General features: G+C 35.6%; 1 protein-coding gene across 1 annotated transcript in view; it reads right to left on the reverse strand.

Annotated features, from left to right (window-relative positions):
* RAPGEF2 (Rap guanine nucleotide exchange factor 2) overlaps window positions 1-16,837 on the reverse strand; it is a 319,916-nt gene that overhangs the window by 10,904 nt on the left and 292,175 nt on the right. Inside the window, 8 exon segments of the mRNA XM_075612336.1 lie at window positions 6,739-6,891; window positions 7,550-7,729; window positions 8,128-8,351; window positions 9,408-9,431; window positions 11,556-11,679; window positions 11,790-12,001; window positions 13,241-13,624; window positions 15,237-15,477. Coding sequence (XP_075468451.1) covers window positions 6,739-6,891; window positions 7,550-7,729; window positions 8,128-8,351; window positions 9,408-9,431; window positions 11,556-11,679; window positions 11,790-12,001; window positions 13,241-13,624; window positions 15,237-15,477 — 1,542 coding nt within the window.

Consider the following 16,837-nt stretch of genomic DNA (forward strand, 5'->3'; position numbering starts at 1 on the left):
TGATAGATATATTGAACATTGTATGTGTGATAGCTATATTGAACATTCTATGTGTAATAGCTATATTGAACATTGTATGTGTGATAGCTATATTGAACATTGTATGTGTGATAGATATATTGAACATTGTATGTGTGATAGCTATATTGAACATTGTATGTGTGATAGATATATTGAACATTGTATGTGTGATAGATATATTGAACATTGTATGTGTGATAGCTATATTGAACATTGTATGTGTGATAGCTATATTGAACATTGTATGTGTGATAGATATATTGAACATTGTATGTGTGATAGATATATTGAACATTGTATGTGTGATAGATATATTGAACATTGTATGTGTGATAGATATATTGAACATTGTATGTGTGACAGCTATATTGAACATCGTATGTGTGATAGCTATATTGAACATTGTATGTGTGATAGATATATTGAACATTGTATGTGTGATAGCTATATTGAACATTGTATGTGTGATAGCTATATTGAACATTGTATGTGTGACAGCTATATTGAACATTGTATGTGTGATAGATATATTGAACATTGTATGTGTGATAGATATATTGAACATTGTATGTGTGACAGCTATATTGAACATTGTATGTGTGATAGCTATATTGAACATCGTATGTGTGATAGATATATTGAACATCGTATGTGTGACAGCTATATTGAACATCGTATGTGTGATAGCTATATTGAACATTGTATGTGTGATAGCTATATTGAACATTGTATGTGTGATAGCTATATTGAACATTGTATGTGTGATAGCTATATTGAACATTGTATGTGTGACAGCTATATTGAACATTGTATGTGTGATAGATATATTGAACATTGTATGTGTGATAGATATATTGAACATTGTATGTGTGATAGCTATATTGAACATTGTATGTGTGATAGATATATTGAACATTGTATGTGTGATAGATATATTGAACATTGTATGTGTGATAGCTATATTGAACATTGTATGTGTGATAGCTATATTGAACATTGTATGTGTGATAGCTATATTGAACATTGTATGTGTGATAGATATATTGAACATTGTATGTGTGATAGCTATATTGAACATTGTATGTGTGATAGCTATATTGAACATTGTATGTGTGATAGATATATTGAACATTGTATGTGTGATAGATATATTGAACATTGTATGTGTGATAGCTATATTGAACATTGTATGTGTGATAGCTATATTGAACATTGTATGTGTGATAGCTATATTGAACATTGTATGTGTGATAGATATATTGAACATTGTATGTGTGACAGCTATATTGAACATTGTATGTGTGATAGCTATATTGAACATTGTATGTGTGATAGATATATTGAACATTGTATGTGTGACAGCTATATTGAACATTGTATGTGTGATAGCTATATTGAACATTGTATGTGTGATAGCTATATTGAACATTGTATGTGTGATAGCTATATTGAACATTCTATGTGTAATAGCTATATTGAACATTGTATGTGTGATAGCTATATTGAACATTGTATGTGTGATAGATATATTGAACATTGTATGTGTGATAGCTATATTGAACATTGTATGTGTGATAGATATATTGAACATTGTATGTGTGATAGATATATTGAACATTGTATGTGTGATAGCTATATTGAACATTGTATGTGTGATAGCTATATTGAACATTGTATGTGTGATAGATATATTGAACATTGTATGTGTGATAGATATATTGAACATTGTATGTGTGATAGATATATTGAACATTGTATGTGTGATAGATATATTGAACATTGTATGTGTGACAGCTATATTGAACATCGTATGTGTGATAGCTATATTGAACATTGTATGTGTGATAGATATATTGAACATTGTATGTGTGATAGCTATATTGAACATTGTATGTGTGATAGCTATATTGAACATTGTATGTGTGACAGCTATATTGAACATTGTATGTGTGATAGATATATTGAACATTGTATGTGTGATAGATATATTGAACATTGTATGTGTGACAGCTATATTGAACATTGTATGTGTGATAGCTATATTGAACATCGTATGTGTGATAGATATATTGAACATCGTATGTGTGACAGCTATATTGAACATCGTATGTGTGATAGCTTAATTGAACATTGTATGTGTGATAGCTATATTGAACATTGTATGTGTGATAGCTATATTGAACATTGTATGTGTGATAGCTATATTGAACATTGTATGTGTGATAGCTATATTGAACATTGTATGTGTGACAGCTATATTGAACATTGTATGTGTGATAGATATATTGAACATTGTATGTGTGATAGATATATTGAACATTGTATGTGTGATAGCTATATTGAACATTGTATGTGTGATAGATATATTGAACATTGTATGTGTGATAGATATATTGAACATTGTATGTGTGATAGCTATATTGAACATTGTATGTGTGATAGCTATATTGAACATTGTATGTGTGATAGCTATATTGAACATTGTATGTGTGATAGATATATTGAACATTGTATGTGTGATAGATATATTGAACATTGTATGTGTGATAGCTATATTGAACATTGTATGTGTGATAGATATATTGAACATTGTATGTGTGATAGATATATTGAACATTGTATGTGTGATAGCTATATTGAACATTGTATGTGTGATAGCTATATTGAACATTGTATGTGTGATAGCTATATTGAACATTGTATGTGTGATAGATATATTGAACATTGTATGTGTGACAGCTATATTGAACATTGTATGTGTGATAGCTATATTGAACATTGTATGTGTGATAGATATATTGAACATTGTATGTGTGACAGCTATATTGAACATTGTATGTGTGATAGATATATTGAACATTGTATGTGTGATAGATATATTGAACATTGTATGTGTGACAGCTATATTGAACATCGTATGTGTGATAGATATATTGAACATTGTATGTGTGACAGCTATATTGAACATCGTATGTGTGATAGCTATATTGAACATTGTATGTGTGATAGATATATTGAACATTGTATGTGTGATAGCTATATTGAACATTGTATGTGTGATAGATATATTGAACATTGTATGTGTGACAGCTATATTGAACATTGTATGTGTGATAGATATATTGAACATTGTATGTGTGACAGCTATATTGAACATTGTATGTGTGATAGCTATATTGAACATTGTATGTGTGATAGCTATATTGAACATTGTATGTGTGATAGCTATATTGAACATTGTATGTGTGATAGCTATATTGAACATTGTATGTGTGATAGCTATATTGAACATTGTATGTGTGATAGATATATTGAACATTGTATGTGTGATAGCTATATTGAACATTGTATGTGTGATAGATATATTGAACATTGTATGTGTGATAGATATATTGAACATTGTATGTGTGATAGCTATATTGAACATTGTATGTGTGATAGCTATATTGAACATTGTATGTGTGATAGCTATATTGAACATTGTATGTGTGATAGATATATTGAACATTGTATGTGTGATAGCTATATTGAACATTGTATGTGTGATAGCTATATTGAACATTGTATGTGTGATAGATATATTGAACATTGTATGTGTGATAGATATATTGAACATTGTATGTGTGATAGCTATATTGAACATTGTATGTGTGATAGCTATATTGAACATTGTATGTGTGATAGCTATATTGAACATTGTATGTGTGATAGATATATTGAACATTGTATGTGTGACAGCTATATTGAACATTGTATGTGTGATAGCTATATTGAACATTGTATGTGTGATAGATATATTGAACATTGTATGTGTGACAGCTATATTGAACATTGTATGTGTGATAGATATATTGAACATTGTATGTGTGATAGATATATTGAACATTGTATGTGTGACAGCTATATTGAACATCGTATGTGTGATAGCTATATTGAACATTGTATGTGTGATAGATATATTGAACATTGTATGTGTGATAGATATATTGAACATTGTATGTGTGACAGCTATATTGAACATTGTATGTGTGATAGCTATATTGAACATTGTATGTGTGATAGATATATTGAACATTGTATGTGTGACAGCTATATTGAACATTGTATGTGTGATAGCTATATTGAACATTGTATGTGTGATAGATATATTGAACATTGTATGTGTGATAGCTATATTGAACATTGTATGTGTGATAGCTATATTGAACATTGTATGTGTGATAGCTATATTGAACATTCTATGTGTGATAGCTATATTGAACATTGTATGTGTGATAGCTATATTGAACATTGTATGTGTGATAGATATATTGAACATTGTATGTGTGATAGATATATTGAACATTGTATGTGTGATAGCTATATTGAACATTGTATGTGTGATAGATATATTGAACATTGTATGTGTGATAGCTATATTGAACATTGTATGTGTGATAGCTATATTGAACATTGTATGTGTGATAGATATATTGAACATTGTATGTGTGATAGATATATTGAACATTGTATGTGTGACAGCTATATTGAACATTGTATGTGTGATAGCTATATTGAACATTGTATGTGTGATAGATATATTGAACATTGTATGTGTGACAGCTATATTGAACATTGTATGTGTGATAGATATATTGAACATTGTATGTGTGATAGATATATTGAACATTGTATGTGTGACAGCTATATTGAACATCGTATGTGTGATAGCTATATTGAACATTGTATGTGTGATAGATATATTGAACATTGTATGTGTGATAGATATATTGAACATTGTATGTGTGACAGCTATATTGAACATTGTATGTGTGATAGCTATATTGAACATTGTATGTGTGATAGATATATTGAACATTGTATGTGTGACAGCTATATTGAACATTGTATGTGTGATAGCTATATTGAACATTGTATGTGTGATAGCTATATTGAACATTGTATGTGTGATAGATATATTGAACATTGTATGTGTGATAGCTATATTGAACATTGTATGTGTGATAGCTATATTGAACATTGTATGTGTGATAGCTATATTGAACATTCTATGTGTGATAGCTATATTGAACATTGTATGTGTGATAGCTATATTGAACATTGTATGTGTGATAGATATATTGAACATTGTATGTGTGATAGCTATATTGAACATTGTATGTGTGATAGCTATATTGAACATTGTATGTGTGATAGATATATTGAACATTGTATGTGTGATAGATATATTGAACATTGTATGTGTGATAGCTATATTGAACATTGTATGTGTGATAGCTATATTGAACATTGTATGTGTGATAGATATATTGAACATTGTATGTGTGATAGCTATATTGAACATTGTATGTGTGATAGCTATATTGAACATTGTATGTGTGATAGCTATATTGAACATTGTATGTGTGATAGATATATTGAACATTGTATGTGTGATAGCTATATTGAACATTGTATGTGTGATAGCTATATTGAACATTGTATGTGAGATAGCTATATTGAACAGGGATACTCTCAGCCTCGCCTTTGAAGCTCGTGATGAGGTTTAGTTCTTTTGATCGAGATGTTTTCATAAGCGACAACTACAAACCTCACACAAAGGGAAATAATAAATACACGTTTCCTGTAGTGATGACCTTTAATTATCATTCACAGACCGTTCGCTATTCCATGCACAAATATTGGCTGATTTTAGTGACTGTCATTCAAAAATGTGGTGGATAAGAGACCTAATGTTTGCCAAGGATAGGGGCAAGAATCCCGCTGCTTTACTTGTTAAAACTGATCATACCGATAAATAGCTGTACTGTTGTAATAATTGGATTCCGGGTAAACACTTTTCTCATCCTCATAGGCATATTTCTATCAAGTATTACATCACTGGTACCACACAGTTTGCAGTGTATATTATCTTCTGCCCTCGTGGTCAACATGATGTTGGGAAGACAGAGAATTACAAAAGAGGATAAGTTAAGTTAAGTTAGGGACCCCCTGGATCCCAAAATACGGGTAAGGTGTTACTGGTAGTGTCCCTTTGAGGGGAAACAAAATGGCGCTTACAAATCTTTTATCATGCCGGTCAATAGGAAGCCACAATGTCAGTCGCGGACGAATGATATCAAATTGTAAACAACGTATTGGCTTCGAAGACAAAATGAACATTCTGTGATTAGATTATTTTTGACCTTGCGAGGATGTCCTAGTGAAATGTGATATACTATACAAGAACCAAAGCAACAACATTTATTCATTTCCATTTTTTTGCGATTACTTTGTGTTTTTTTTTTTTTTTTTAACTCCTCCCTTGGTTATCACATCAATTAGTTTGATTCATGGTTTACACTTTAGCGGTAGGTGTATTTTGATTTATTCGTAACCCTAATGAAGGGACAAAAAGGTCACACACACAAACACACTATAAAACGTAAATATTCAACTAAACAGAAACACGTGCAATTTGTAAATGGTCATTCCACATGGCTGCCCTATTTGGACAAGTGAGGGAATATAAACACCTTCCAGTATGGCGTGGTTAGTGTGAAATGAACATACTGTATATACAACAGTTTGAGCATCAATGTTTTTTTTTAAATGTGAATGTAATGTTATGTAATGTTAAAGGCACATGTATTTACTCTAAGTCTTAACTTGTCTTTAGTATTATGATTCATAAAGCTGTAATGGGAAAATTGTTTGCTCATTATTTTGTCTTTTTACCTTTTCTTGGGGATCCCTGTGGTGAAGTGGGAGGAGAAGAGAGTTGTGATGATGCATTTGACACAGTGTCCTCTGCCTGTTTCTTGTGCCGTTCCAAGTTTCCTTCTTCAGATAATGAAAGAATTTTCTTTAAAGCTTGAGGAGAGTTTATGCCTGTGAGGAGGAGGCCACATGTTAGTTCCAAGACTATTGTAACTAGAGGGCTTTTAGCACAGACTGTTGCAGGTTACACAGGTGGGCTCTGGCAGTCCCGATTCTGGAGTGATGTGTGGGCTGTCTATGGCCTCTGAAGCTGTCCATTTCCTTTGGTTTGACTGTCGTCTATAAACAAGGGCATTTCTTTCGTAACTACGCCTCTTATTCTCATTAGTTAGCTATACTGAAGCTATGTTTTCTTTAATAAGTTGACAATCTGCCATGACAAGGTGGCAAAAGAAAAAAAGAAGTGGAAGAGAAAAAAAACAACACATTTTTCTTCTCAAAGTCTAACTTAGAATATCAAAACTACTAGTGTGATGTAACTATACCCTTTGCATAAACTTCACTGGGTTTCCAACAAGCAAAATCATCTTCTGAAAACCCATGAATTCAGCAAATTATATCACAGGACAACAATGTGGGGGCAACATGAGACATTCTCCTTAAGCATCTCATTTGGGCAATTAGCTCTGAAACCACCACCATGCTGGGAGGGGTTCCAAAATATTGGGGAGATAATATGCCAGAGGCTAGTCTCACCGCTGGCGAGATATATTGAACATAGAGAAGTAACATAAGGTGACATTTTCAGTTGCCCTTGGTTTGAACTTACCAAATGGTGGGAGATCCTTGACAGGCACTTTCTTCCGAGAAGGGTAGAGAGACACCGCCGGCACCTGCAACGCCTGGTTCACCTTGGACTGCTGCTGCTGCTTCTGCTGGGTTGCCGCGCGTGGCGCCACTGGTGATGTGTCTGGTTTCCCTGATCTCTTGTCACCTGCATTTTTTGGCACTGAGAAAACATTAAAATCCCAATTATTACTGTTTAACTAATATATATATATATATATATATATATATATATATATATATATATATATCAACCCACTGGGCAGTATTCCTAGGGCCAATATAAAACAGTGAAATTGTAAATGGCATGGGTGAATGGAGGAATATTAATGGGCTAAAACAGTTTGGTTTTGAGCATAATTCTATAAAAAATAAAAACATTTGCAAGGCCACTTTTTTAATTTGATCCTGTATTACATTTTCTGTATCAAATTAATTAGCTGAACCAGAATACACGCTCCAGGTACCAATGAGCGCGTATTGGAAATAACATAGGACTCACTTTTAAAAGAATAGCATTTCCCAACAACCTATGCAACAAAAGGATAAAACATAGCTTACATGTATTCGTCGCCGGCTCGCACTGCAGAGAGAAAGTCTGCAGGTTTTCTTCATCCATTTCGAGGTCCAGGTTGGACAAGTATTGCTTAACTTTGCGAGCCATCTGAGCATCTTCATACAGTTTCTTGGCGTTCAGGAAAGAGCTCCGGCGCACGCGCTTCTTGTGCCCGCCAGTCTGCGCCACATCGAGGACGGCTGCATTGGTACTACCTTGACTAAGGGACCTGGACAAAAATATGAAAAAAAACAGAAGACAATGAAAAATATAACTCCCATTCTCTTGTAAAACAATAGCTCACTGTGGACATGTAATCATGCGAGGTTCCTATGAAAGAGTTCGACATGCCTCATTCCAGTAATTAAGAGTTCATAAGAGCTACAAAGAAAAAAATATTATCCTTCGCTGAAGGAGAAATATTCAATAAATTGCAAAACAATACTAACAGGCTATTCCCACAGCAAAGGGGTTAAGTAATACTGTACCATCAAACTACAGGAGGACTCAGTATTTTCTAAGAATCCTTACACTTCCGCGTAAAGAAAGGAACGCATTGAAATGAAGCTTCCCAGTTACAGCCAGCCACTGAAAATGATCGGGACACTAGAACAAGCTCATGCTGCAAAATCAAAACGGTTTTTACTGTCGTATTCAAAAAAGGTACCTCGTATTCGTAGGGGGGTTGGAGGGGGGGGGGGGGGGAGGGGGTGGTAATACTAATTATTCTAGGTCAACTAGAAAATGTTCTTTTGTAAGGAAGATAGCCAGTTAGTAAATGAAAATATCTATACTGTTCATCATGCAACATGTATATTTTAGGGGGAAATAATGAATCTGTAACTGTTATGAATGAGGATGGAGATGCATTTGGAATATGTCAGCAGCTAAGTTATTTTTGATCACTTAACGCCCCTTTATTTATTTTTTGTTGCACATTAAAACCGTGTGTGTAACATTTCAATGCATACACTTTTTTTTCTGGTCTACTTGGCAAATTAATGACATTAAGCCTGTCAATTATACACACATAGTATGGTCATAAGTACATCTCTGAATGTGTGTGCTTATTATGGTGATAAAAGCATAAGAGACTGTTGAAGTTATTGTTATGATTCATTTTTCTCGCATGGATTGAGTATATCTGCACCCGTTGGGTATATCAACAGTCTGCCGGCAGCAGGGTTAAAGGGGAATAAAAGCCAAAAGCAACAGAAAGGAAAACAATGCGGATGGGCAGAATGAAAAAGGTGGCTGTGAGCGACGTGGTCAACAACCAACTTACCCCAAACTTCTCCATTTCTTCTTCCTGTAAGTGAGAGCCATGAAGAGAGAAGCGTGGGTATAGAAAGAGACAGAAAGGGAGAGAGAAAGATCACAAGCTCAGAAAGAAAGGACCAGACCTCAAGACAAGCAATACTGGAAGCCCACAGACATTTCTGAAAGCCACACAATAGGAAGCAGTACAATTCAATAGGATATCAAAATACGACAAAAGTTACATTCCCATCTGTTTAACAGATCCCTATATGTTCCTCATGGTGGATGTGATAAACCTAAGTTTGGGCAGCAGGGGGAGATCCCAAACAAAAAGAAGTTGTAAAGAATATTATTACACTATACATTTTTGATAATGTATTTCCAAATGCAATCTGTAAACTGACATAAATGTAAGCAAAGCATATCGGCATTTCATAAAACCCAATGGTGACAATGTCTCTATGACTGATAATATGCAGAAGTATTAGGATGCTCCAAACTTCTCCAAGATGTTACTCCACATACATGTCAGGGAGAAAGACAAAGAAAACACATCATAGTGCAACACAGCTGATACTATCAATAAGGGTGTACAAAACAAGACAAACAAACAGGACAAACACTACATAAAACAAGTAAGGCTGACTAAATTAAAAAGAGAATTTATTACACATACATAAATGAGGCAGATGCGGGATCCGGTGTGTTAAAACCAGGATCCTACTTACAGGACTGCCACAGGTCATATGCAGAGGATAGGGTGTATCTGTTCTGGTTGCTGCTCCGTCGGAACACGTGACCTCCCAGGGATTCTCTCCTTCGGCGACCGGAACTGCGTCACTCTCCGCGACACTGGAGCTTCCGGGGGCTCAAGCCCTCTCTCTCTCCGAAATCACCTCTCAGGACAAACTAACTTAATTTCCCATGCAATCAAGACAGCACCTGGGGTAAAAGTACGTTCCCGTCCTTATAGGTTGCCTGAAAGTCGTAGGGCTATTACTCAGCTCACATCTGTCCCTGCGTCCCTGGCCTCAATCAGCAGCATTATCCAGTAATAATACCCCGGCAATGGCAGTATCCAGTAATAATCAAGTAATTATTACTGGATACTGCCATTGCCGGGGTATTATTACTGGATAATGCTGCTGATTGAGGCCAGGGACGCAGGGACAGATGTGAGCTGAGTAATAGCCCTACGACTTTCAGGCAACCTATAAGGACGGGAACGTACTTTTACCCCAGGTGCTGTCTCGGTGCATGGGACATTAAGTTAGTTTGTCCTGAGAGGTGATTTCGGAGAGAGAGAGGGCTTGAGCCCCCGGAAGCTCCAGTGTCGCGGAGAGTGACACAGTTCCGGTCGCCGAAGGAGAGAATCCCTGGGAGGTCACGTGTTCCGACGGAGCAGCAACCAGAACAGATACACCCTATCCTCTGCATATGACCTGTGGCAGTCCTGTAAGTAGGATCCTGGTTTTAACACACCGGATCCCGCATCTGCCTCATTTATATATGTGTAATAAATTCTCTTTTTAATTTAGTCAGCCTTACTTGTTTTATGTAGTGTTTGTCCTGTTTGTCTTGTTTTGTACACCCTTATTGATAGTATCAGCTGTGTTGCACTATGATGTGTTTTCTTTGTCTTTCTCCCTGACATGTATGTGGAGTAACATCTTGGAGAAGGTTGGAGCATCCTAATACTTCTGCATATTATCAGTCATAGAGACAGTGTCACCATTGGACTTTGCATCTCCTTTTGGACTATTACGGCGCCGGTCTGTATTGTATATGTTTTGGTTTTTTACCAACTGTGTCTTGGGGTTAGTGTCACCTGGCAGCCTACGTTATATAATTATTGGTAGTTAGAATCACTGTTTATCACTTCATTTTAAGGTTATCACATCACTTTTTAGCGCTATATACACCGTTTTTTTCTTTTATTTCATAAAACCCGTTACAAATGGGATTGACAGTAAATCACTCAAATGCATTGTTCTTACTAAGCTACTAAAGCAAGTTGCATGTGTTACATTTCTTATAACAGTGTGAATCAGTTGGCGACCAGCAGGTACTAGTGTACATTGCCCGATAATATCATGCAATGCTGTGGTGAGCATTCCGTTTCCATGATTCCCTAAACTCACATTCTTTCAGCTGAGTCAACCAGAAAACCTACCTCGTCCGGAACATTAGTGCAGGATCCATGTTCACTGAAGCCATTCGACCAACATGGCGGATTTCTTTTGCAATCATCCTTAGCTTCTCAAAGTTGATCAATCCCTCCACTTTGGAGTCATTGCCTGGTTCGAAAACATATATTTGGACAATTTTATATGAGGTTTTATGCATTTTCAGCAATTTACCAAATCATTAAAAAACATAACTATAAATACATGACTTCTGCACTCACCTTCATGTAAGAAGGTAAGGTCCTTCTTGATAACAGGAAACAGGGGTATAATGGGAGGCTGGAGGTTCTGGCTGTTCAGTACATTGCGATATTTCGCCATGTTCCTCGATGGGTCAAAGAGGTCCTGGAGATCTTGAAAAAGCTTCTCGTATTTACTAGGGAGCTTTTCCCATGTTGCACGGAGCCTCGACACGGCCGCCAAGTTCAAGCCACTGGAAATATACAACTCAAACTTAGTCAATGTATTTAACAACACCACCTCAACACACCAGACTTCCCCTACATCACGCGAGTGGGATTGTTCCCATTCATTCCTCTACACATTGACTTTTACATTATTGCACTAATATGTGTGTGTGTGTGTGTGTGTGTGTGTGTGTGTGTGTGTGTGTGTGTGTGTGTGTATATATATATATATATATATTGTTTAAAGACCGTTTACACACAATTATGAGTTTGCATAAGGTATTTTAGATATTTTGATTAATTTAGATCTATATCCCTAAAGTCCAACCATTTTTAGAATTTAAAAGAAGTTTGATTAGCTAGAAATAAGGTTTAAGATCACAAGGTCTTCTCTTCAGTCATCTAATAGTGGGATTTGTGTTTAATATCCATAAAGAAGCCAAAATCAACGGTAATCTTTACCTACACCCAACTAATATTACCTAGACAATATTAATTTTAAAGTCTAATTATACTTTTAGGCCCTCAAAAGCTTGTTCTAGCAAGGCACTCGTGGGATGTCAGCCCTTCTTGGCAAATACCAATTTAGATTATTATTCTCCTGGATGCGACATTTACTGATTTACATAATAAGTAACATATATACATAAACATACATATATATATATATACCAGCAGTATGCACTAAAAATGCTACTGTTTTAATGTGTGGCAGAGTCAATTTTGCCGACATGGATGAATTGATTCTGCACGGTATTCAGACTGATATAGACCTTTGCCTTGGGGTACTCTAACTGGGCTTAAAAGAAAACACCTAGTTTTTACTCCCCTTATTTGACTTGCAGAAATTTAATTCTTATCTTTTTCGACATCATTATGCATGATAAGCAATTTCAACAAATTTTCAACAAACATTGCAAACCTGTTTCCTCACACCCTTCCCTCAGAATTCACACACTGCATTTAAAATAACAATTTAAAAAAAATCCTCTTTCAATAACGTCAAAAAAAAAAAAAAAATCAAGAGTTTTCATTGAGCCTTTCCAGTGCGTAAACGGCATGGACACCAAGTCAGCTTCCAAAATTAATACAGTTAAAAGGTTAAAGTTGAAGAGGTTATCCATTCTTTGCCAGGGAGCCTACAAGGCATTGTAAGATAATGGGACCCTTTAACATTTTAGTTGCATGGAGTGACTTAATGACTTGATTTGTTTATGAAACTACTATTTCTAGTACTGGTGTATGCAGTGATGCTTCCTGTTTACCTAATGATTGCAAACATGGAGTTGAAATTCTTGCATTCCCTACAATGCAGTGCTATCTTGATGGAATGCTTGATTATCTTCATTCGCTTCAGCTGGTTGGTTTCCCTCAGAATTTCCGAGGCCACCCAGAAGGTCTCCTGGTTAATGACTTCTTCAAAGTTTTTGAGGTTGGCGCAGCCAGTTTTCGATTTAAATTTGTACAGGTCGTCGATGTACTCGGTCGGTTCGATGTTACGAAATAGCTCAAAATTCCTCATGGAGAGCTGGGTCGCCACCTCAATGGTACTCAGCTGTAACAAAGAGATCTGACTTTCCCTCAGCAGGTCCTGAGCGTCTTCATCGGAGCACAGCGTTTCTGTTTCCATGTTATTTTTTAGGTAATACCTGCAACACACATATATATATTAGTGTAGAAGACACTACATTACACACACCAGTAATTAGTGTATTTAGTTGCATGCTTAACAGATCAATCAAACAATGTGTACAAATGTTCTTTCAGAGGGATTAAGTGGTTTTAAATATAACATATTAAAAACGCAGTGGCAATGCATTGTCAGGTAATGTTTTTACATGTCTGCCCTAAATAAAAAGAAATAGTGTTGTAAGTATCGCACTCACATCCATATGTTACTTTACGTTAACTTTTCGAGAGCACATTTAAAGAAAATGGTTTCAAAAACGAGAGATCGTTGTGTCATGTGACTTCTTAACCCGCCCCTCTGTGTAAATGAAAGCCAACATGTCACAGCTATATTGAACAGAATTCCTAGACGGGGGTATTCATTTGTTTTCTCATGTAAACGGAGTCTACACATACACAAGAATCAATATTTCAACAACCCACATAACAGCTTCCTTGGCACTGTGAACCACGGTCATATTGCTGCCCCTATTTCATGATCTCCCAATATATGGTGTGATATTAACCCTCTGTCTTCATCAACTAAAAAGCAAACATGCTGCAGCATAGGGCAATATGCATGACTATACCAAGGGTAGGCACTTTGTGTATTGGTTTTAGATAGGGCTTTGGTTCTAAAAACAAAAAAGGGTGTGTTTGGTTTTAGTTCTGACAAATTTTAATTTGTTCTGTTTTGATTTTTTTTTTTAACCAAAGTATGGGGGGGGGGGGACTCTAAAATAGCATATCTAAGCATGACAAATTCTTACAGTAAGCATACAACCATAAAATCAATTGACTAAAATAACTGAAAAACTTAGAATAATTAAAAAACATATGACGAGAAACCACCCATGTTTTCAAATCCACTGTAGAGATGGTCTCTGGGTCTGGTTCTAAAAATCTTAAGAATTTTGGTTATGGAACGAAAGGTTCTGGTAGGTTCTGATTTCCCATAACTGATTTTCAGAAGACATCACTTAATGACTTAATTCAAGAGCAGCACCCAGTGTGGTAGAACTTGAACTCAGATGTTTAAACTGGTCTTAAATGCTATTTGCTGTACTGCCCACACACATGTCACTACACTAACAAATAAGAGAAGAAAACACTGCAGGAATAACCCAACCATAGGTCATAAGAGCACAATGACCACTAGCTACTGTAGCACTATAATGTAACGCAAAAGAATGTGCAAGTTCAGATATTCATTTTTCTTATACTCAATATTTAGAAAGCAGATTTCCTTCTCTGTTGCATGTGTATAGCAACCTATAGAGTTATTATAAACTACAGTAAATGTATTTGTTTGGACAGGCGCTGCAATTTTAAAACTGACTTTCAAATTCTATTTTATGATTCAATAAAAGATCATTTTTATTTTAATGAGGTCTCAAATATTCTGCTAACTAGTCATCTCAAACTTAGAGAGGTTACTGGTAATTTAGCACTAGTCATAATTATGTAACTAAAGACTACAATTAAAACTCAGCCTTTGTTAACCTCTACTTCCCGTCAAGTAGAGAACACAGACTCACATTGCCTATTTACACTAGTTAACTCAACACAGACACAAATTATATATGATCGTACCTGCCACTGAGTTGTATTCTATCTGCCAGCTTAGAAAGTTGATCTGGAAGCCGTCTCTGTTTGATGACACCTTCAGGAGTGACAGAGACCTCACAGAGTGAGTAGGCGTCAGGGACTGCAGTTACTGCAAACTCTCTGATGGCCTGAATGACCACTTCCTTAGCTGTGGTATCTTTGCTGATCATTATGTAACGGCTCTGCTGGTCTGCCTTAAAAACTCTCAGGACCTGGTCAGGTAGGTCTGAAAGAAAACAGATAGACGTCAATATGTTCATGATACCGGATAAGACAGTATGTCTGACCAGCAAACTCCTTCATGACCTTCTGGCTTTCAATGGCCGCGAATCATCAAAGCGTGATCAGCACCATCACTGCGAAGTCTGCGATACCAGCTATTAAATGTCAATAGCAGATATCTCCGAGTCGGCAGGGACAGCGCGGCTCGCGCTTTAATAACTCCTGTCCAATGTGTGATGGGCTCTGCCAGCAGTGTATTCACCTCTCTAAAATGTTGTTTCTGATTATGTACAGTAACTGAATGGAGGCATGAAACAGGATGGGGGAGGGTGTAAAGATGTCCTACAGAGCAGAACTGCTGCTTTCAAGTCACGAGATGTACACGTGAATGTGCTGGTGGAGAAACTGGACATGATTTGCAGCAACTGCGGTGTCTGTGTTGTCCTCCCTGAGTTCTTTATTCGCCAAGATATCAACACTCAAGTTTCCTGCTGAACCTGGAAACTCCCAAATACCAGAAATCCTCAGTTTTGCTCTGAAGGATAATCTAGTTCACAATAAAACACTCAAAAACAAAAAGTAGACATGACCAAAAGTTTTAACTGTAAGTAATGCAGTTTAATATATATATCATTAAATACAACAATAAAATGTAAAATAAATGTTTCTGTAATTTTAGTTGTGGCATAAATGTGCAAAAATACACATTTACAACACAAAATCAAGTTTTACCCATGCCAATACTGATTTGTATTATATAAAACAAGGTGACAATCTAAAAAAAAAAAAAAAAATTGCATTTTGTGCCAAAGGACCATGTGATATAGTATGGGCAAATTACAATGAAACCCTCTTCACAGTCATGTTGCAGGCACTTTTAGCATTCAAGGGCTGGGAGACATGAAAGCGTGACGCAGAGTATTGCACCTGATGTGGCTGTAACGGTGATTGACTTGAATGGCACTTTCCACCAGGCCGGGCGCGATACCCAGCATTATGCTTTGACGACTCCCGAGCAATGAGTTAATTTAAGAACATACATTTGTTTTAATAACCTTTGTGTGTATAAAATTAGTAAAAGAAAATGATCAGTAGATTTTCATAACTAAACACTCACTTATCAACATATAACAATTTAATAGCTTAAAGCGTAGAGTTTACAATGTTCCAAATTTTACTTTTAAGGCGCAATGGATTTTAAAAAACAGTGAAAAACTCACAAGTTGTGAGCAAAACTCGATTTAAGATCTCTCTGATATATACAGTATGTCAACATATTACAATATATATTTTTCCTTTTTTATCCCCCAGTTTTTCCACACATACAATGAGAATTTTATTTATTTTTGCAGTTTCACTTTTTG

The sequence above is a fragment of the Ascaphus truei genome, chromosome 1 (genome assembly GCF_040206685.1).
Source record: "Ascaphus truei isolate aAscTru1 chromosome 1, aAscTru1.hap1, whole genome shotgun sequence".
Taxonomy (NCBI): domain Eukaryota; kingdom Metazoa; phylum Chordata; class Amphibia; order Anura; family Ascaphidae; genus Ascaphus; species Ascaphus truei.